The sequence below is a fragment of the Monodon monoceros genome, unplaced genomic scaffold (genome assembly GCF_005190385.1).
Source record: "Monodon monoceros isolate NGI ecotype Baffin Bay Population unplaced genomic scaffold, NGI_Narwhal_1 Super_Scaffold_18, whole genome shotgun sequence".
Taxonomy (NCBI): Eukaryota; Metazoa; Chordata; class Mammalia; order Artiodactyla; family Monodontidae; genus Monodon; species Monodon monoceros.
Window position 1 is genome coordinate 67366644 of NW_021703774.1, and position 22159 is coordinate 67388802.

At 39.4% G+C, this 22159-nt stretch overlaps 1 protein-coding gene across 3 annotated transcripts in view; it reads left to right on the plus strand.

The window, feature by feature from the left end:
• Positions 1-426: 426 nt before the first annotated feature.
• The window catches only part of LOC114898489 (interferon-activable protein 203-like), a 38279-nt gene continuing 16546 nt past the window's right edge, over positions 427-22159 (plus strand). For 2 of the 3 annotated variants that reach the window (XR_003794382.1, XM_029228025.1), the window contains exons 1-6: positions 427-666; positions 11609-11893; positions 12816-12949; positions 13549-13710; positions 15214-15372; positions 19579-19776. Coding sequence is in view for 2 of the 3 variants with exons in the window: in XM_029228025.1 (XP_029083858.1) it covers positions 11629-11893; positions 12816-12949; positions 13549-13710; positions 15214-15372; positions 19579-19776 (918 nt within the window). In the remaining variant the exon portion in view is untranslated. The remainder of the gene's footprint in view (positions 667-11608; positions 11894-12815; positions 12950-13548; positions 13711-15213; positions 15373-19578; positions 19777-22159) is intronic. The other variant, XM_029228026.1, reaches the window with a different exon arrangement.

Below are 22159 nucleotides of genomic sequence, written 5' to 3' on the forward strand. Positions count from 1 at the left end.
AAACCAACAGCTATTTTATAGAAAACTCACCCCCTTCCAGGAGTTTCAGTCAAAAAGAGTAGAGATAGAGGGTTCTTCCAAGATCTCCTCTTGCCACTGCTACTCTGAGAACAGGAAGTAAGGGATAAGTGGCCAGATGGCTTACCTTACTTCTTGTATATTTGAGAGTCATTCAAGGGAATATAGTTTTCTAATGACCCTCATGTAAATCTGCTGGATAACAGAGTTCTAATGTTGGAACTCTTTTCATCTACTGACATTTATAATAAAAAAATTTTAAGTGTAACTTTGCCATAATTTTTCATTTTGATTAAGATATTTACAGGAAATAAACCGTTTATTTTCTCTGACTAATGAAACTGAAAGCTAAGAACATTGGTGGGAGGAGTCTCAATACTGTTTCCTAACTTCTCTCTCTCCCCGGGAAAGCACCGTGTGAGGAAGCCAACACTAAATCAAGTTTTTGTATAGCCAGTGCCTTTTTTCCTTGTTGTCTTTCAAAATACTTCTTTTTCCTCTGCGCTTCAGGAGATTATAAAATTCTGAAGTTCAGTCTCTGAGAGCTTTACTGATTTATCGTCCTACTTAAGCAAAATAAGCAGTGATTCTTGCGTATCTAAAGAAAACCTCAACATCTAGACTACTGTGGAGGACGTTTTCACTGAGGTAAGACTGGTAAGGATTTCTTTAGAGAGCTGTGGGTACCTGGTTGGTAGCCTCAAGGTGAGAAGGGGAGCTTTAGTCATGAAGAATTTGGGAAGAAATGTTTTATATCAACTATACTCAGAAAAGTGAAAACAGCAGTAGCTTGATTCTAATCCTTTACTGCCTAGGCAAATAATAGACATTTTATTCCACTACAACTGAAGCCTGAACAAAGGGAGATGCATTTTGACTATAGAAGATATTAAAATGTATTCCCCAGGCAACTATCGGCATGAGCTATATTTAGAGCAAAGGTTTGGTTTCCTTCCCTGGAAGATGCACAGGAAACTTGGTGGCTGTGGTGGGGGCCTCGGTGAAAGTCAAGATAGGGGCATGATAAAAGTATCATAAAATAATATTGAGTAAAAAAATACATCTGGATATAAAAGTGTATCGTATGGCATTGTCCTAATTTTAGAAAACACACACACACAGAGAAGAGCAGACAAGTTTCAATTCCACAAGTACAGTTATACAAAACATGGCTTCTTTACCTCTCTTAAGACAGTTTACTTTTTCTTTTAGACTCCATTTTACACCAGCTCAGTGTTGTTATTTCAGTTTCTTTTAGGATTCCTTTCTGCCTTCCTGAAAATTAATACTTTTTTTTTTCTGGTGGCAAGGCATAGGAGAGAGGCAGAGAGAGGCAATTACAAATAGATTTCTATTGTCTACTTTTAGAATTGTTTAAAGACTTTCTGTATGGCCTGATACAGTAATATTTTATATGTGCTTGACTAGAATATAAGATTTTTAATATTCATTTCAGAATCTTATGTATGTTAGATAAATGCTGTTAATTACACTTATTATATGTACTTTTAATAGGCAAATACACAATTAAAACTGTTGTATTTCCCTAGGAGGTGGACGTTTTATCATTGTGTTGTGCTCTGATGATACTTCTTATCTTCAGATCTATTTAAAACCACAGTAATATAGATAAACTGGTTTTCTTTTACTTACTCTTTGCATGATAAATATTTTACTTTTCCACCTTTAAGTGATCTTTTGTTAACAATACATTGCCAGATTTCTTAAATCCAAGTTGACCAATTTGTCACTTAAGCTTAACCGGTTAGGACCTTTATGCTGATAATTAACATATATTGTCTTGTATCTGCTTTCTTCATTTCAATTTATGATACTTCTATATTCTCCTTTTTTGATTTGTTTTTTACTTATACCCCTATCTGACTTACCATTTAAGACAAATACATTAGTGAACTGTCATATTCTTTGTCCTCCCTCTCTCCCTCCACCATGTTGATATACTTCCTGCTTCTCTTCTCTTCAGTCAGGGCTTTATTTATTTTTAAGGCATAGACACACCTAATCAAGTTAAGTTTTCACCCTTACTTACCTTTCAGCTTACAGTTTTTCTTGACTTTATATATTAATTTTTACTGACTATTATTTCCAATAGATGTTTCCATGTGGGTCTTTGTCTGCCAAAACTACCAATGCCTCGAATACAATAGTGTTTGAGGCCCTCATATTTAAGTATCATTTAGACTAGATTAAAAATTCTACTCTAAAAATTATTTTCCCCTCAAGATAGATGGGGAGTACCTCTTCTCTTACCCCTGGGACTAGATATGTTGTGAAATTCACAATCTAGAAACTTCAGAGAGGCTATTTAATGAATCTAAATTATTATCTGGGGAAAGGGAGCTAAGGTCTGCATTTTATATTTTTTTCTTCCAGTTTTATTCAGACATAATTGACATATGGCACTGTATGAATTTAAGGTGTGCAGCATAGTGATTTGATTTATATCCATTATGAAACGATAAGCATAATAAGTTTAGGCAACATCCATCGTCTTATATAGATACAAAATTAAAGAAGTACAAAAAATTTTTCTTTTCCTTATGAAGAGAACTCTTAGGATATACTCTCATAATAACTTTCATATATAACATACAGCAGTGGTAATTATATTTATCATGTTGTACATTATATCCCTAGTACCTATTTATGTTATAAAAGAAAGTTCTCACCTTTTTCCTGATTTCATCCAATTCCCTTTCTCCTCACAGTTTACCACAAATCTAATTTCTTTTCTATGAGTTTGTTTGTTTGTTTGTTTGGTTTTGCAGTATAACTGACCTACAACATTGTGGTAGTTCCTGTTATGCAATATAGTGATTATTTCTTTCTTTCTTTTTTTTTTTTTTACATCTTTATTGGAGTATAATTGCTTTACAATGGTGTGTTAGTTTCTGCTGTATAACAAAGTGAATCAGCTATACATATACATATATCCCCATATCTCCTCCCTCTTGCGTCTCCCTCCCTCCCACCCTCCCTATCCCACCCCTCTAGGTGGTCACAAAGCACTGAGCTGATATCCCTGTGCTATGCGGCTGCTTCCCACTAGCTATCTATTTTACATTTGGTAGTGTATATATGTCCTTGCCACTCTCTCAATTCGTCCCAGTTTACCCTTCCCCCTCCCCGTGTCCTCAAGTCCATTCTCTATGTCTGCATCTTTATTCGTGTCCTGCCCCTAGGTTCATCAGAACCATTTTTTTTTTTTAGATTCCATATATATGTGTTAGCATACAGTATTTATTTTTCTCTTTCTGACTTACTTCACTCTGTATGACAGTCTCTAGGTCCATCCACATCACAACAAATAACTCAATTTCCTTTCTTTTTATGGCTGAGTAATATTCCATTGTATATATCTGTCACATCTTCTTTATCCATTCATCTTTCGATGGACACTTAGGTTGCTTCCATGTCCTGGCTATTGTAAATAGAACTGCAATGAACATTGTGGTACATGACTCTTTTTGAATTATGTTTTTTTCAGGGTATATGCCCAGTAGTGGGATTGCTGGGTCATATGGTAGTTCTATTTTTAGTTTTTTAAGGAACTCCACACTGGGCTCCATAGTGGCTGTATCAACTTACATTCCCACCAACAGTGCAAGAGGGTTCCCTTTTCTCCACACCCTCTCCAGCATTTATTATTTGTAGATTTTTTTAACATCTTTATTGGAGTATAATTGCTTTACAATGGTGTGTTCGTTTCTGCTTTATAACAAAGTGAATCAGTTATGCATATACATATGTTCCCATATCTCTTCCCTCTTGTGTCTCCCTCCCTCCCACCCTCCCTATCCCACCCCTCTATGTGGTCACAAACCAGTGAGCTGATCTCCCTGTGCTATGAGGCTGCTTCCCACTAGCTATCTATTTTACGTTTGGAAGTGTATATATGTCCATGCCACTCTCTCACTTTGTCACAGCTTACCCTTCCCCCTTCCCATATCCTCAAGTCCATTCTCTAGTAGGTCTGTGTCTTTATTCCCGTCTTACCCCTAGGTTCTTCATGACCTTTCTTTTTTTATTATTTGTAGATTTTTGATGATGGCCATTCATTTCTCTAATAATTAGTGATGCTGAGCATCCTTTCATGTGTTTGTTGGCCATCTGTATATCTTCTTTGGAGAAAAGTCTATTTAGGTCTTCTGCCCATTTTTGGATTAGGTTGTTTGTTTTTTTGATATTGAGCTGCATGAGCTGCTTGTAACTTTTGGAGATTAATCCTTTGTCAGTTGCTTCATTTGCAAATATCTTCTCCCATTCTGAGGGTTGTCTTTTCGTCTTGTTTATGGTTTCCTTTGCTGTGCAAAATTTTAAGTTTCATTAGGTCCCATTTGTTTATTTTTGTTTTTATATCCATTTCTCTAGGAGGTGGGTCAAAAGGATCTTGCTGTGATCTATGTCATAGAGTGTTCTGCCTATGTTTTCCTCTAAGAGTTTTATAGTGTCTGGCCTTACATTTAGGTCTTTAATCCATTTTGAGTTTATTTTTGTGTATGGTGTTAGGTAGTGTTCTAATTTCATTCTTTTACATGTAGCTGTCCAGTTTTCCCACCACTACTTATTGAGGAAACTCTCTTTTCTCCATTGTATATTCTTGCACCTTTATCAAAAATAAGGTGACCATATGTTTATGGGTTTATCTCTGGGCTTCCTATCTAGTTCCATTTCCTATATTTCTGTTTTAATTCCAGTACCATAGTGTCTTTTTTTTTTTTTTTTTTTGCGGTACGCGGGCCGCTCACTGTTGTGGCCTCTCCCGTTGTGGAGCACAGGCTCTGGACGCGCAGGCTCAGCGGCCATGGCTCACGGGCCCAGCCGCTCCAAGAACTGTGGGATCTTCCCGTACTGGGGCACGAACCCGTGTCCCCTGCATCGGCAGGCGGACTCTCAACCACTGCACCACCAGGGAAGCCCTGTAGTGTCTTGATTACTGTAGCTTTGTAGTATAGTCTGAAATCAGGGATCATGGTACCTCCAGCTTTGTTCTTCTTTCTCAAAATTGTTTTGGCTGTTTGAAGTCTTTTGTGTTTCCATACAAATTTTAGATTTTTTTGTTCTAGTTCTGTGAAAACTGCCATTGGTAGTTTGATAGGGATTGCATTGTATCTGTAGAGTGCTTTGGGTAGTTTAGTCATTTTAATAATATTAATTCATTCAATCCATGAACATTATATCTTTCCATTTTTTTGTGTTGTCTTCAATTTCTTTCATCAGTGTCTTATAGTTTTCCAAATACAGTTCTTCTACCTCCTTAGTAGATTTATTCTTAAGCATTTTGTTCTTTTTGATGTGATTATAAATGGGATTGTTTTCTTAATTTCTGTTTTTGATAGTTCATTGTTAGTGTATAGAAATGCAACAGATTTCTATATATTAACTTCATATCCTGCAACTTAAGTGAATTCATTGGTGAGTTTTAGTAGGTTTTTTGTGGTGTCTTTAGGATTTTCTATGTATAATATAATTTCATCTGCAAACAGTAACAGTTTTAATTTTTCCTTTACAATTTGGATTCCTTTTATTTTTCTTTGTTTCTAGTTTGGTTGCTGTGACTAGGCTTCTAATACTATGTTAAATAAAAGTGGTGAGAGTGGGCATCCTTGTCTTGTTCATGTATATATGATTATTTTAACTTGCTGACCTCTTAAGTTTAAACACATTTTAACAACACTGCATTTCCTCCCCCCTTTCCACATTTATAATTTTGACATCATATTCACATCTTTTTGTTTCCCTTAACAACTTATTGCAGATGTAGATGATTTTACAACTTTTGTCTTTTAACCTTCCTACTAGCTTTATACATGGCTAACATATTACCTTTACTGTATATTTGCATTTACGAATGAGATTTTTTTCCTTTTATGTTTCATGTTTCTTTTCTTTTTGCTTGGAAAAGTCCCTTTAACATTTCTTTTAAAGCCAGTTTGCTGGTGCTGAACTCTTTTAGCTTTTGCTTGCCTGTAAAACTTTTAATCTCTCCATAAAATCTGAATGAAAGACTTGCTGGCAAGAGTATTGTTGTTTGTAGATTATTCTTTTTCATCACTTTAAACATACCATGCCACTCCCTTCTGGTCTGCAGAGTTTCTGCCGAAAAGTCAGCTGATAGCCTTATGGGAATTCCCTTGTATGAAACTTGTTGCTTTTCCCTTGCTGATTTTAATATTTTCTCCTTATCTTTAATTTTTGCCATCTTAATTACAGTGTGTCTTAGTGTGGTCCTCTTTGGGTTGATCCTGTTTGGGACTCTCTAGGCTTCCTGTCTGTTTCCTTACACAGGTTAAGGAAGTTTTCAGCTATTAATGTCTTCAAATATGTTCTCTGCCCCTTTTTCTCTCTCTTCTCCTTCTGGGACCCTCCTATGATATGATGAATGATAACATGTTTGATGTTGTCCCAGAGTTCTCTTAAACTGTCCTCATTTCTTTCTTTCTTTTTTTTTATTTTTGTTCAGCTTCAGTGATTTCCATTATTCTGTCTTCCGGCTCATTGATCTGTTCTACTGTATCATTAGCTCTACTGTTGATTCTTTCTGGTTTATTTTTCATTTCAGTTATTTTATTCTTCATCTCTGTTTGATTCTTCTTTATATTTTCTAATTTTTTGTTAAAAACGTCTAACTTTCCACTCTGTTCATCCAATCTTCTCCCGAGTTCTTTGAGCATCTTTATGGTCACCTCTGTGAACTATTTATTGGGTAGGTTGCCTATGTCCACTTCACTTAGTTGTTCTTCTGAGGTTTTATCTTGTTCCTTCATTTGGAATATATTCCTCTATAGCTTCATTTTACCTAATTTCTTCTTTTATTTCTGTGTATTTGGTACGTTGGTTATGTTTCCTGACCTTGGAGAAGTAGTCTTTTGTAGAAGATGTCCTATTTGTCCCAGCAGTGCACTCCCTTCTCGTCACCAGAGCTATATGCTCTACGGCTGCAGTCCCCAACTTTTTGGCACCAGAGACCAGTTTCATGGAAGACAATTATTCCACAGACTGAGGTGGGGGGAATGGTTTGGGGATGATTCAAGCGCATTACATTTATTATGCTCTTTATTTCTATTATTATTACAATGTGATATATAATGAAATAATTATACAACTCACCGTAATGCAGAATCAGTGGGAGCCCTGAGCGGTTTTCCTGCAACTAGATGGTCCCATCTGGGGATGATGGGAGACAGTGACAGCTGAAGTGTGTTGCTCATGTCCAGTCTACTCTGTAATCTTGTTTTGGTTGCTGACACTGCAGAAAACCCTGCTTCACAAAGATAGGATGTTGGAAATGGAAGCAGGCTTTTCAGCGCTTTTGTGGCAATTTAAGGATATTCCACCTTGACTTTAATCCAGACTGCATGGAGATTTGAAGTTGTCTCAAACATACTTTTAAGGCCACTGTCATTTGCAGTCTCAAGCAGTTGATCCTCTTCTAGCATGAACAAAATCGATTCACCTGGCTTACTCACAAATGAGTTGTAGATCCATTCCTTCCGAGTTTGGGGGTCTTTTGTGGTTGGGAAGTAATGCTCAAACTCTCTAGAAAGCTGAGATAGGTGATCATGCACCAGCTGGGAGAAAGAAGGCCCTGGATCTGTCTCTCAAAATCTCTGCTAATGTTTGAAACATATCAAATATACCAATGTTCACTCGTCACCCCCCTAATTCCAGTTTGGCTTTGAATGAAGTCACTTTATCTGCTGACTTGAACGCAGTTGTAGCTCTCCCCTGAAGTGACAGATCGAGTTTGTTGAGCAGGTTGAATACATCATGCAAGTAAGCAAGTTTGAGACCCATTTTGTGTCACTGAAATGTGCTGCCAATGGTGACTGTTCTTCTAAAAGAAATCTCTGAAGCGGCTCTCATAACTCAAAAACTCTCGCCAGTGATCTACTTTTAGAAAGCCATCTCACTTCTGTGTATAAGAGAAGATGTGTGTACTCTGTGTCCATCTCCTCACAGAGCTACATGAACAAATGTGAGTTAAGGGCATGTACTTTAATGTGGCTGATAATTTTAATCACATCTGCAAAACGTTGTTATGTTCAGGTGACATTTTTCGGCTAACCAGCATTTCTCTATGGATGACACAGTGCGTAGACTCACATTCAGAAGCGACCCAGTTGACCTGAGTAGTGAAACCAGAAAGCTGTCCAGTCATGGCAGCCACTCTGTCTGTGCATATACCGACACAAAATGACCAGTTAGTTTTCCTGATATGTAATCATTCAAAGACTTGAATAGTTCTGCAGCTGTGGTGTTGGTTGGCAACAAAAGTGCACATAACATATCCTCATGCACATCCTCCTGAAAAATATATCACACAAAAACAAGTATTGTTGCTTTGTTGTCAACATCGGTAGACTCATCAACCTGGAATGTGTACCACGGTGACTCATTAATCCTCTCCAACAATTGTGCCTCAGTATCCTCTGCTATTTCATCAATTCATCTAGTTATGGTGCTAGCCGAAAGAGGAACACATGCCACCTTTGAACTGCAGCCTCTCCTAAAATTTCACAACAAATGTCCTTAGCAGCAGGCAGGATCAACTGTTCACCAATAGTAAAGGGCTTCTTAGCTTTAGCAATGCAATTAGCCATTAAGAATGATGCTCTCAGTGCAGACACATGTGATGAAGTAGTGGGCCTTCGATAATTGCTTCTGTTCTTTGTGTTCACGTTTTTTTGTTTTGAAAACATCCAAAGGCTTGTCTTTTCATGCAGGGTGCTTTGTCTCCATGTGGTGAAACAGTTTTGAAGGTTTCATGGCTTCGTTGGATAGCTGGTCACCGCATATTATGCAAAGTGGGCTTGGAGAATGTGAATCACCTGTTGCAATGAACCCGTAATTTAAGTAGGACTCTTGGTATTTTCTTTTAAATGCAGCTTTCATTTTGTTGGCAGTCTTAAGAGTCTTCTGCTGTCTCATCATTGGGTCTTTCCCCATTTTCAAAGAAGCTCTCCAGTGACTTTTGTTTTTTACTCATTTTGGCTAGGGTTAGCTTGTGGGCTTGCCAAAACTGTGACTGAGACAAGTGCGCAATGCGGGAAAGAGGCATGGACAGAAGTAGTAAATAAAATAATGGGCCAGCCATGTGCAGACTAAAATAAGTGTCAGATTCTGGCTTAAGCTCTGCCACCAGATGCAGCTGTACAATTGAAGTACATCAACTCACTTGCCACTCTAAAGCCTACCACCAGATGCAGCTTGTCACTTGCCACTCACTGATAGGGTTTTGATGAGTCTGCAAGCAATTGATTTATTATGGTCTCTGTGCAGTCAAACCTCTCTGCTAATGATAATCTATATTTGCAGCTACTCCCCAGTGCTAGCAGCACTGCCTCAGCTCCACCTCAGATCATCAGGCATTAGATTCTCATAAGGAGCGTGCAACCTAGATCCCTCACATGTGCAGTCACAGCAGGGTTCGCGCTCCTATGAGACTCTAATGCGGTCGCTGATCTGACAGGAGGTGGAGCTCAGGCAGTGCGAGCAATGGGGAGCAGTTATAAATACAGATGAAGCTTTGCTTGCTTGCCCGCTGCTCATCTCCTGCTGTGAAGCCCTGTTCCTAATAGGCCATGGACTGGTACCGGTCTGTAGCCCAGGGTTCGGGGACCCCTGCTCTAGGGGTTCACCCTATGAGAGCTATGCAAGTCTTCTTTTGTGGTCGGCTGACTATCGTGTATAGTCTGGTAGGTGTGGCTGACCCCAGTTGGTTGCCAGGCCCTGCCTTGTGCTAAGGAAAATGGTTGGTGAGTCTGGGTCACAAGGTGACCGGCTGTGCAACCTTGGGGGTCCCAGGGACAGTGCTGGCCCATTGGTGGGCAGGCCAGCAGGCTACAGGTTCTGGAGTGTCCCAAAACTGGTGCTGGCCACTAGTGAGTGGGGTTTGGTTATGGGGCAGCTGGCTGAGGGGTCCAGTGTGTTTCAGAACTGGTGTTGGCCTGTTGGTGGTTGGGTCTGGGGCCCAGTGGCCCCAGGGCTGGAGTCAGCCTGCTAAAGGACAGGACCAGGGACCAGGGCTTACTGGGACTAGTGCTGGCTCACTGGTGAGTCGCCCACTGGCTACAGGACCCTGGAGGTCCTGAAGCTGGTATAAGCCTGTTGGTCACTGGGGCCAAAGCCTAGGGCCACTGGCTAAGGGGTCCAAGTTGTCCCAGAATTGGTTTTGACCTACTGGCAGGCAGGTCAATGGCCCAGGAGATTCTTGGGCTGTTTCAGGCCTGCTGGTGGATTGGCTGGTTTCTGATAAGGCAGGCTGCATCACTGTGGTGGTCCTGGGCCGGTGTGGGCTCATCACTCTATGGGCCTGATCTAACTGAGGATGCTCCTGATCTCTCAAGAAGGAATAATTCACAACCCTGGGAATTTGAACATTCCAATTATAGAAAAGGTACACAAACACATGTTTCCTAACTAAAAGAATTTATGACTTGAAACAGAAAACTGGAATGCATACCATACACTGAGTGCCATCAAGGAGGTGCACAGGGTGCCAAAGAGGCCCAGAAGAGTGACACTCACTCCCAAATCGGGCCCCTGGTAGCTTTCAGAAGACAAAGCCTCAGTTGAGTCTTGAATGCTCTAAGGAGGTATTCAGAGGAAGAGAGATGGGAATGGCTTTCTAGGCCTTGGGAAGGGAATTAACAAAGTCATGAAATATGAAAAGGTAAGGTGTGGTGTATATTTCTAGAGCAAGAGACATAAAAATTACAGAGGTAAAGAAAGGCAGATTATTCAAGGCATTTTAAGCCAGGCTATGGAGCAAGAACTTTTTCAAAGAGAAAATGGGAAACTGTTGAAGGATGTCAAGTGAGATAGAACTGTGGCTTTATAGAGAGATATCTGGCTCTATGAAAAGAACTGATTAGAGAAATTAAGCCTGGAAGGAGAAAAATCAAGCAGCCATCGAAATAATTCCAGCCAATAAATGCTGTGATCCTGTCTAAGAGAGAAGGGAGAAGTCCAACAAAGGGACACTGATATGGGGACATAGGACACAGAGAACATGGTCCACGCCCCAGGGAGAGATGATGCTAATAAGAACTGACTAGGGAAGTGCCAAGTGGATGGACTAGGGTTGGTACCCAGCGTGGACCTGTAGTGCTATGGCAGAAGGATATTTGTATAAGGTGAGAGGTTGCAGCCCATTTTGTTCATAGGCCACTTCAGACATGGCGGAAAGAGTCATGAACCAACAAGGCAGACATTCAAGAAGTAGGCTGCAGCTCCAGTAAAGGATGGGAGGAGGAATCAGGGACTTTGACACTGCATAGTCCATACTTGACACACTGCAACCATTGCTTATTTCTGGACCTCCTTCCACCACACCCACCCTTAAACCAACTCAAGATCATCATTAAAATGGGAGAATTTCTTAGAAGTTTCTCATACAGCAGTTTTCAACCCATTTTCTGCAGTAACACATCTGGTAATAGTCTCTTTTTGTCACACACACCCATGGATAATACTTTGACATATGCCGTTAACTCACATAGACATAACCAGTCTTTTAAATTGCCTGTATAAAGCTGTAACACTGTATGTTATTTTTCTCTTGCAGGCACATCCCTAACTTGAGAGATGGGGAGTGAATTCAAAAGAATTGTTCTGCTGAAAGGATTTCAGCACATCAGTGATTATCAGTTTAGCATGATTAAGTGTTTACTGGCCAAGGATTTAAGACTGACTAGGAAAATGCAAGAAGAATATGACAGAATTAAGATTGCTGACTTGATGGAAGTAAAGTTCCGTGGGTCTGACTGTGTTGACAGATTAATAGACTTGATCAAAGATATAGAAGAAATTAAAGACCTTGCTAAAACTCTTCAAAAGGAGAAGTTAAAAGGTACTTGGAAGAACCTCTTTCACACTCTTTCTGTACTGACCTCAACCTTAAATAGAACCCTGATTTGGTCAAAGTTTAGACCTCTCTTTCCCAACTTAGGACTCGTAGCCATGACAATGGTAGTACTTTAGATGCCAACAAATTGACAACTTAGAGGATGCCTTTCCTACAAAGAGATCTGATATGTTTTAGAGGGTGTATTTTGGGGGTGTGGGCAAAGAAAATATTAGAAGGAGCTGATGAGAAAGGCTGAGGCTTCCATACATTAGAAAGGTTAGACAATGATGAAACAAAATTAGAACATGTAGGTTCTTGAAATATTTAAATCAGTTAATATGCATGCTCTATTATCATATTTACTCCATCATTTTTATACTTTCTAGAAAAACTCTGAGGCAGTACTTAAATAAAAACCTACCTCTGAGAGATGTGAAGAACTTGCCTCTTATAAAACCACTGGATTAGGAAAACATATTTTAAAAAGTCAAAGTCTAGTATCACCACTTTGTCCCATCACAAATTAGATTATATTCATTTCCTCTGGTTTCAGTAATTCAAATAGATCTTCTGTAGAAATTGACCCACCACTAGCATCATGAAAACTTTAGATTCTTGAAAGGAAAATATAGAATAAGTGGATTGTAAAAGGGTTCGACTGAGCTAGATAGGAGTCCAGAGGACAGGAAGAATATGCTTGTGGTACAGGGGACAGGAAAGGAAACCACTGAGGAAGTCTGAGCCAGTACCTATACCTATGCTGCTACTGCTGGCCACCTATGGCCAAGCTAGGCTAATGCAGTAGAGGCAGATACAAGCTTACCCAGATCCACAAGCAGGAAGTGACAGGAAATAGTATTGAAGGTGCTTCAGGTATCTTAGACCATCTCCTCTGGATTTATCATGTTCTCTTTTACCACATCAGTTATTAGGAGAAGCAAAGCAAAAGAAGCAACTCCAGTGAAAAAAAGCAAGCTGAATAAACCCAGTCCTGACCAATCTACATCCACCACTAATAAAGCTTTGGGACCTGAATCAATCAAGGATACACCTGTGAAGGTAGGCTGGCTAAGGTCCCACAAAAGATTTTACTGTGGCTTTTCTACTTGTTACCTTCTTTTGAACACTTAGTTCTTTATTCATTTCTCAACATGCAAATAAACGAATCAGAGAAAAAGGGATCCAGGGCCAGAGTGAAAATTAATTTTAGAGCCAGTGAATTAATAGGTACTGATCACCCATTATGTTTCTGAACTACTGTGCACTTTAAATTGTGTAATATAATTCCCTATGGTGGAAATATGAAATCATTACCCCGCTTTTAGATGTATATTAAAATAGCAAGCAGATTAGGAAAACAGCTTGCCAAAGCCTACTCAAAGAGACTAAATTCAAACTTAGATTTTCTAAATCCAAGTCCACTGCTCCTCTCATCAACACAGAAGTGAGTACAGGAATGACATGTATAAAATTTTCCTTACTATTTGTATGAAGCCAACATACATGTGCACTGCTTACCTTCTGGCCTGGAGTTCCCAAGGACATAAATTTTAGTATAATTAGAATCTAATAATAAAAATTTGATTTTCTCAGTAGTAAAGATGTGTTTCTTTTATTATTGAAAAGTATTAACCAGGGGGAAAAAACCCTACTTTCAGGGAAAGAAAACCACAAAAACTAATGAATCTAAGGGGATGAATCTAAAGAAGGAGCAGAGTCAGCTTCCAGGATTGTTAGTAACCAGTACACAGTCAACTGAGAGCCTTCCCCAGACTCCTCAGATGCTTCCACCAAACCCATCCAGCAGTTCCTCAACCAAGGTACCATTTTCCCGTTCCTAATATGTTCACCACCCCACATCATATTATAAGGATCCTCATGACCTTGAAAGAGTTTCTCAGTAATCCCTTTACTATATAAAATTTCCTTATGTAATAAAATCACCCATTAATTTATCAAATGCAGATACTGAGACCTCAATGTACTCTAAGTCCTGTGGCTTTTGGCCAGGTATGCATTTATGAAATAATTCCTGACCTCAAGAATGTGGCTGTCTTATGTTTGGTCCTGAAATAAGGAATGGTAGTGGCCAGACAATTAGACATGACTATAAGGGTAGGTTTCTCCCCTACATTTCAGTCTCCTTTCACCCCTTTCCCCTTAACCACGGGTCTAGACTAGTTCTCAGCATTATATGCTCTTTCTCACGTCAGGTGTTTGCACATAGGCTCTTTCCTTGATTGGGAATTCATTATCCCTGTCTCTTCCCTGGCTCAAATGCATTCAACCTTCAGGTACCAACCTGAATTCCTTCCCCAGGCAAGTCCTCACTGAAACAACCCCTTTCAAGAAAGGATCAGATACTCTCATTATTTGGACACTTTACTATTCCTTTATAGTACTTATCACAACTGTGATAACTCTACATTTTTCTTTCCTTCTAGACAAGGAGCTCAGATTATAGGTAACCTGTCCCAGAGGAAGACAAGACAGGGGTGGGAAAGTGATTTCACACCTGTAGACATTGACTCCTATTCCAACCTGCTTTTTGTTTTGCCCTGTGGTGATATGCAACCCGGGACTATGGAGCCTGTATTTGAGATGAATGGGCACTAAAAGATGGCCCCAAGACAACATGAAGGGTAGACAAGAGCAGGATTTAAACCACTATTCTCTAACATCGTTTCTCACCTAAGACCCAAGCTGCCCTCTGACTCAGGCTGCATACCCACCCACCCACCCCCCTGCCACACACACACATGCCCCTTGAAGACAGACCTCCCATATAAAGGGACTCTCTATTTGGGGTGTAGTTTCCTTGTTGTCATTTTTATTAGTTCCAAGAGTCCATATTTCGTCCAGTAATCTTTCCCAAAATATCAGTAGGTTTCTAGGAGCCTGAAGAGCAGATATCAGAAACCCACTTGTGTATTTTCTTGATCAGAAAGTCATAGTTAATAAACATCCTTAAATGCAGCCAATTCTGGACTGAGATTTGCTTCCCTTATAACCAGGGAAGTTTACCTTCCTGCTTTGGCCAGTTTGCATCAGATGTAGGACCTGGATTCCATCCCAAACCAATGAAATTTCATCTGAGCTTTTAATATTTGGAGAGTGAAATTTGTAATCCTAGTTGAGATAGGAGAAGGATAGGTAATACAGGTATCTGTATATGTGCTATTATTTCAGAAAAAAATTGAAAACTTAAGACTCTACATTAAAAAAGAGAAAAGAAATAAAAGAGAGAAAAGAAATGATGTTGTGTTCTATGTGATTTTGAATATCATTATCAAGAACTAAGGAAAAAATCTTTTTTTCTCGAGAAAAAAAATGACAAAATTAATGACTTAAAAAGGAAGACCGTATCTCAGAAACAGAGTCAACTTCCAGGAACTTCAGCAACCAGCAAATGCCCAACTGGGAGCAGTTGTCCAGTGAAATCTATACCTCCACCAACACCATCCAGCAGTTTCTCAATCAAGGTACCTGCTCCCTGTTCCCATTCCTTGTACCTCCTACAACATAAGTACAAGAATTATCGTAATCTCATTTCCCACAATTTACCATTTATTTATTTAATATAATCACTCATTCATTTTTCCATGTATGTTTTGTGATCCCACTCTATTCTAACTCCTTGGCTATTTACAAAGCATGTATTTATGAAATAATCTCTAATTTTGAGAGGGTTACACTCTTGTGTTGAATAGAAAGAGGAGGGGAAGGTGACCAGACAAGTCAAGATGAATGTCTGTTCACCCTTACATTCCACTTTCCTTGGCCCTACTCCCCTTTGTTCACCCACCACATGATAGGGTTTATTTTCAAAGTTCTGTGCTCCTTCCCATGTCAGATGTTTTGACATGGACTGCTTTCTTTGTTTGGAATCACTTGTCCTGATTCACCACTGGTTCAGGTGTCTTCACCTTTCAGGTGCAAACCTGAATTTCTTCCTCATACAAGTCCTCACTGATACCCCCCTCCCAGAATACATTAGGTATTCCTCTTTTTTCTTTTTTTTAATAAATTTATTTATTTATCTACATTTTATTTTTGGCTGCGTTGGGTCTTTGTTGTGGTGAGTGGGGGCTACTCTTCATTGTGGTGTGTGGGCTTCTCATTGTGGTGGCTTCCCTTGTTGCAGAGCATGGGCTCTAGGCATGCAGACTTCAGTAGTTGTGACTCGCGGGCTCAGTAGTTGTGGTTCGCTGGCTCTAGAGCGCAGGCTCAGTAGTTGTGGTGCATGGACTTAGTTGCTCCGTGGCATGTGAGATCTTCCCGGACCAGGGCTCGAACCCGTGTCCCCTGCATTGGCAGGCAGATTCTTAACGGCTGTGCCACCAGGGAAGTCCTAGGTATTCCTTTTGTTTACTTTCAAAGATCCGTTTCCTTTTCCTTTTTAGCACTTATCGCAACTGTAATAAACGTACATTTTTCTTTGTTACTGTACTATAACATCAGTTATAAGGTGCCTGTCAACTGAAGAAAAATGCACAACCTAAAAGTTGAGTTATGTTTTATTCAGCAGACAATATGAGGACTTAAGTGGGGGACACAGAATCTCAGATAGCTCTGAGATACTGCTCTGAAGAAGCAAGGGGGGAGCCAGGATGTATAGGAGGTTTTGCAACAAAGACCAGGTAGTTGGAACATCAAAAGATTACTGTTAATAAAGACAGCCAAATATCTCAAGTTAAGGAATTTGGCACTTTTCTATGTATAGGAAGATGCAAGAGTCTGAACTCACTGAAATCATTCCTTTGCTATGAACCTCAGCTATCTGGGGCCAGTCTCCTGTGCTTTCTCATGCTGAGTTTCCTCAAGGTGCACCGTCAGGGTTGGCTGCAGCAGTTGACTGCTAGATGGCGGGCATCCTGTTTCTATCTTGAGTTCCCTCAGGGCTTACCGTCGGGGCAGCTGTAATGTGATGGCTTGATGGCTGCAGCATCCAGCCATAGTTTTCATTCACAGTGCTCTTTCCCAGCAAAGACCAGATGAGAATGGAAAAGTGAGTACACACACGTGTGTATCAGCTCCTATCCTAGCCTGCCTTTGTTCTGCCCTGATTTGACCCCTGTGCTTATCATCACACTGGGATACAATGCCTGTTTCTGCAGTAAATAAGCAAGTGACTGAGGACTAGGCAAAAGGAGTATTTAAATCACTATTCTCTAAAATAGTTTGTCACCCAAGTTCCAAGCTGCTGAGGCTGAAGCCCCCTATGCAAATCCATGTATACCAGTTGAAGACAGATTTCTTCTGACAAGATTTTTCAAGTTTTGTTATTGTTTTTATTACTGTTACCTCCAATAATTAATAATTCCTCACATAGTCTCTCTTTGTTTTATTTATGGGATGGAGCTAGTAATCTGTGCCTGTTTGCCTCTAGGTCCAGCTGGCCTTGGTCTAGTCATTGAAACCCCAGGCTCACTGTCTCTCTGCTACGACAATGACTTATGTGGACATCTCTAGACAACCCTATTTTTCTTCTTTATTTTTTTAAACATCTTTATTGGAGTATAATTGCTTTACAATGTGTGTTAGTTTCTGCTGTGTAACAAAGTGAGTCAGCTATACGTATACATATATCCCCATATCCCCTCCCTCTTGCAAGACAACCCAATTTTTCTATGCATACAGGCTTAGAATTGACACTTTCTAAGGTCCTGTCTGCCTAAATTTGTGACATAGTCATTTCTACTTTCATAAGAATCATTCTGCTGCCCCTAAAACTCCTTGGAGCACAGGAATCCCAGGGAGGCTCATCTGTCCTTTTGGCCTCATACACCTAAACACACCATTCAGTCATTTCTTCTTTGGGGTCCAGCCACCTCTGTAGGAGACCTGGCACAAAGACGATCTGACCCATTCTGTCTTTGATTCATCAGTGGAAAGAGCAGGAAAGCCTTGCTCTTCTTCATCATGGGGTCTCCCAACTATTTTCTTTGTAATATAGGCTCTGTTTGGGATTCAAAGACAGAAGCAGACCAATATTTTCTTTTATTCCTGCTGCTATGTCTCCCCAGTAGCAAACAGCACACATTGGCATGCTTCAAGAACAGGGTAGAGTGGTGAAGGAAATAAGCCAAGGGAAAAGATTCAATTACTATTTTTAAGTATTATCCAGCCATATAGTATGTTTTAGGGACCTAAATCCTACGGTTATGGTGGGAGTTTTTGGTTTAACTGAATGTAAAAAATGATCAAGATGCTCTTGTCAATGAGATTGAATTACTAAATGTAGCAGAAGTGAATAGAGAAGCTTCTTTAATAAAGTGCTTCCCATACCACCTCTATATTGGGTTTCCATCAAGAAAGCCAACATTAAGCATGAAACATCTGTGGATCAGAGCAAAAATAGAAAGCCCTGTGTCTACTGTAAAATAATAATGTAGTGGTATTTCTAGGTAATGAGCATTTAATGATGCTAGACTCTAAAACCTGTGTTCTTTGTGTACACTATCTCATTTGTTCTTTATAACGTCACACGAGGAGGCTATTGTTAATCCCATTTTACATATGAGAAAACTGAAGTTCTTAGAGGTTAGAAATCTTCTCCAAGGTCATGCAGAAAATGAATGTTAGAGCCAGGATTCAAATGTAGCCTAACTGAATTCTAAGACTTGAGCATTTAATTGCATATATTGTGGTATAGATGCTACAATATCTGAAATTTATTTGTAAAAATTTATGTCGGATAGTGTTATATCTCAGATTTGTTTCCATTGCCCAGACTCTTAAGCCTTCTAATGAGGAATGAAGTGACAAGGAAGGTCAGAGGGTATTCTAATCAAGTAGCTGCATGCCAGAGACAGGCATTTTAAGCAGCTCCCTCATCTACAATTTTATCAACAACCGATACTTTATGGATTGGTTAAATGAATGCTAGAAGTGGTAAGAACTGTGGCAATTCTATACCGCAGAACGTTAGAAATGGTCTTTCATCAGTGAAACCAAAGGTAGTCAAAATAATTGATTTTACAGACACTTCCTGCCCTGGCTTAAACAATTATAAAAATCCGTGTACTGAGAATGCCCTGGGTGAAATTGTGAATGGGTCTGTTTATTGCTGAGAACTACGAAAGATTTGGTTGCTTGATAGAGACTAGGTAGATAGCAGAATCCTGCCTCTGGAATTATGAATTTGAAACAATGTCTCTGGTATGCTGATAAACAAAGCATTCAAATGAATGCAGACCTGGGTTTCCTGGATTTGAAGAGTAGATGATAGAACCGATTTGCTTATTTGGTAAATATATAAGGTAATGAAGACTTAGTTAATAAAATGTCCATAAGTACAGCCAACATTGTTCAGAGATGTGCTTCCATTATAACCTGGTAGAGTTTTCTACTAATAAATTACTCCAAGTGTTGTCTTGGTGAAGTTGATACAGGCCAGTTTGCATCAGAGGTAGAGCCAGAATTCCAAAACAGACCGATGAAATTTTGATCACCTGAGTTTTTAACATTTGCAGAGAGAAGTTTGAAATCCTGGTTGGACTCCAAGCTGGGGAGGTGTTGAGGGTATCTGAAGATGTACTATTATTCCAGAGCAAATTGGCAGAGTGAAGATCCTGTGGTGTGTGTGTGTGAGAGAGAGACAGAGAGAGATAGAGACAGAGAGAGAGAGAGAGAGAGGGCAAGAGAGAAATGTTATGGTTCATCTGATATTGAAAACCATTAACCAGGAAGAAGAAAATACATATTTTTGGATTCAAAAAATAGAAGACACAACCAATAAAACGCTTGACTCCAAGAAAAAGGAACTATGCCTGGAGCAGAGTCAGCTTCCACAATGTGCAAACCGCAGCATACTCCCAAATGAGGGCTGCCTTCAGACTCCTCAGATGCTGCCACCAACCTCATCCAGCAGTTCCTCAACCAAGGTACCAGATTCCTGTTTTCAGTATTTTCCCTCCCTACAACATAATGACAGCGTTCTCTAGAACCATAAAGGAACTTCACACTAATCCCCTACGACATACAATTCTTTATTAATTAGATCACACATATTGTTATTGAGTGTGTATTTTGAGATCCTACCTACATTCAAATTCGGACTCTTATTATGCTGCCCTTTGTATTAGGATATTCTATGACCTAGTGTGCACATAAATCATTCCTCTTCAGTCATGGGTATAACTAGTAATTTGTTTGTTTAATTTTATTTCTGTGTTTCTCTCAATACATCATGAGTGAGAGAGCTTAGGGCGCAATAAGTTGGAGAAATACAGAAACAAACAAAGCACTATCACCAATTCTTTCTCTTTTTTTTAATTATGGAAGTAATATCATCTAAGAAATTTAGGAAATGCAGATACATATACAAAAATAATTAATTTTAACTATCTGAAATCTCCCTTCTATCAAATGCCATGTTTTGGTAAACAGTCTTTCTGATTTTACCTTTTGTTATGTATATACAAAGAATATCAATTTGTCCCAGGTTGATCACATTACACATATTTTTCTATAATTCAGGTTTTTACTTTCACCTGCTATATCTTGAAGTGCTACTTAATTCAAGAAGTATAGATTTAAATTATTATTTTAACGTAAGAGAATAACTGCATTTTTAATTTTTATAAATTTAAAAATAATCCTTTACTATTTGACTTTAGGCTATTTTCAGTATTCCCTATACACACAATGAACATAATAAGAACATGTGTCCATCAGGTCTTCTTTCATGACCCTGAGTATAGATACATAATTTCTTCCTTAGGTCCTGTGCACTTCTTGTCAAGGTGCTGCTGTTGTTACTAGTATGAGATTTGTTGTTACTGATTAACTTGGCCTGGGAATGAGCATCAGATGTAGGGAGAATTGGCCACAGTGATGAGAAATCAGAGTTAAGCCCCATGACCCCCAGGCTGTGGCCTGTATAACGGTACAAGTCAGACCACATGGAGCACTGCTGGTCTGTGGAGGCAGCTGGCCTGTCTCCATGAACTGGTCCCTAGAACTCCCATGGCCCCCCCTTGCCTTCACACTTCTTCTTACAGATCAGTAACCTCCCCTCCAATTCAAACTGCTCTCCTGAAACTCAGAAATGGTGCAGGCACTGGGTAGACAGGGGGGCATAGAAAAGTCCCCTGACACCTGACTTCTCCTTTGGCATTCTTCTCCTAAGGGTCCTGCCATTATTCTAACAGGGGTGTGTAGAGGAGGAAAAGCAATTTCCCCTCTACCGTTCTGAGTTCTTGGCTGAGACCCCTGTATTAAAGCAAAGATTGTCAAGAAAAAACTAGCAGAAGTTTATTAACAGGTATACCTCATCTATACATAGAAGAGACCCAAGAAGAATGAGTAACTCCCTGAGGTGGCCTAAGCCCCCAGCTTAAATACCATCTTTAGTGAAGACAGAAGAAAGAAAAGTGTGGGGAGGCCAGTTTTGTGGAGGTTACCAGGAAAAGCAGGAAAAACGAGGGTGATGTTTGTTATGCAAATTTAAGTCAGTTTCTCCTCTGGTGATAGTATTCTCTTGAGATTTAGAGCCCTCCTTCTCTTCCTAGTACACAGGGGGAGACACCCTTAGAAATGGAGATTTAATTTATAAATGCACATTTCCCTTACAAAAGGGCAACTTTCTTTCTGGTTTTAGAGCTTCCTCTATGTATGTTGTTTCTCAAAATAATCAGCTTAAGATAATCCTGTGCCTAAGAAACATATTTTGGGGTGGCTGATTCTCCGACTCTTCAAAACATCCTTTATCCAGGACATTTCCAAATTCAGAAAGTTCATGGGATTTTTTTCCAGTGACTGTCTACTAACCCTTTTTCAACATAACACTGCTTTCCTGAAAAGAGACTTTCTAATTTGGGTCTTTAAATTGCCACATCTACTGGGATGAGATCAATGGATTCTGACTGGAGCCATTCCCTACTCTCAGTGCTGTCAAGGGCAATTTATGTTCATCCAAATTTGTATCTTATCTTGCACACTGAAATGAGTTGATGGGATAATTTAAGTTGATTTTTTCATCCTCATCTCTACTAGAAATCACTACACAGCAGCATTGCTATTGCCCACTGCCTCTGTACTCTACATAGCTCTTTCTGGGAGAAATAGTTCTTCCCTTGAGTTAATACCTTTTAAAGAAAAGTATTCTTCCTACCACACTCATAAAACAATGAAAAAGAAGAAAATTCACTGTTTAAATCATCTCCATACATTCCATTAGATTATATATACCATGTCAGTGATCTTTGTCTAGGTTTTTTTTTTTTCCCAACTCCACCTAATTATGTTCTTAATATGTTAATTATG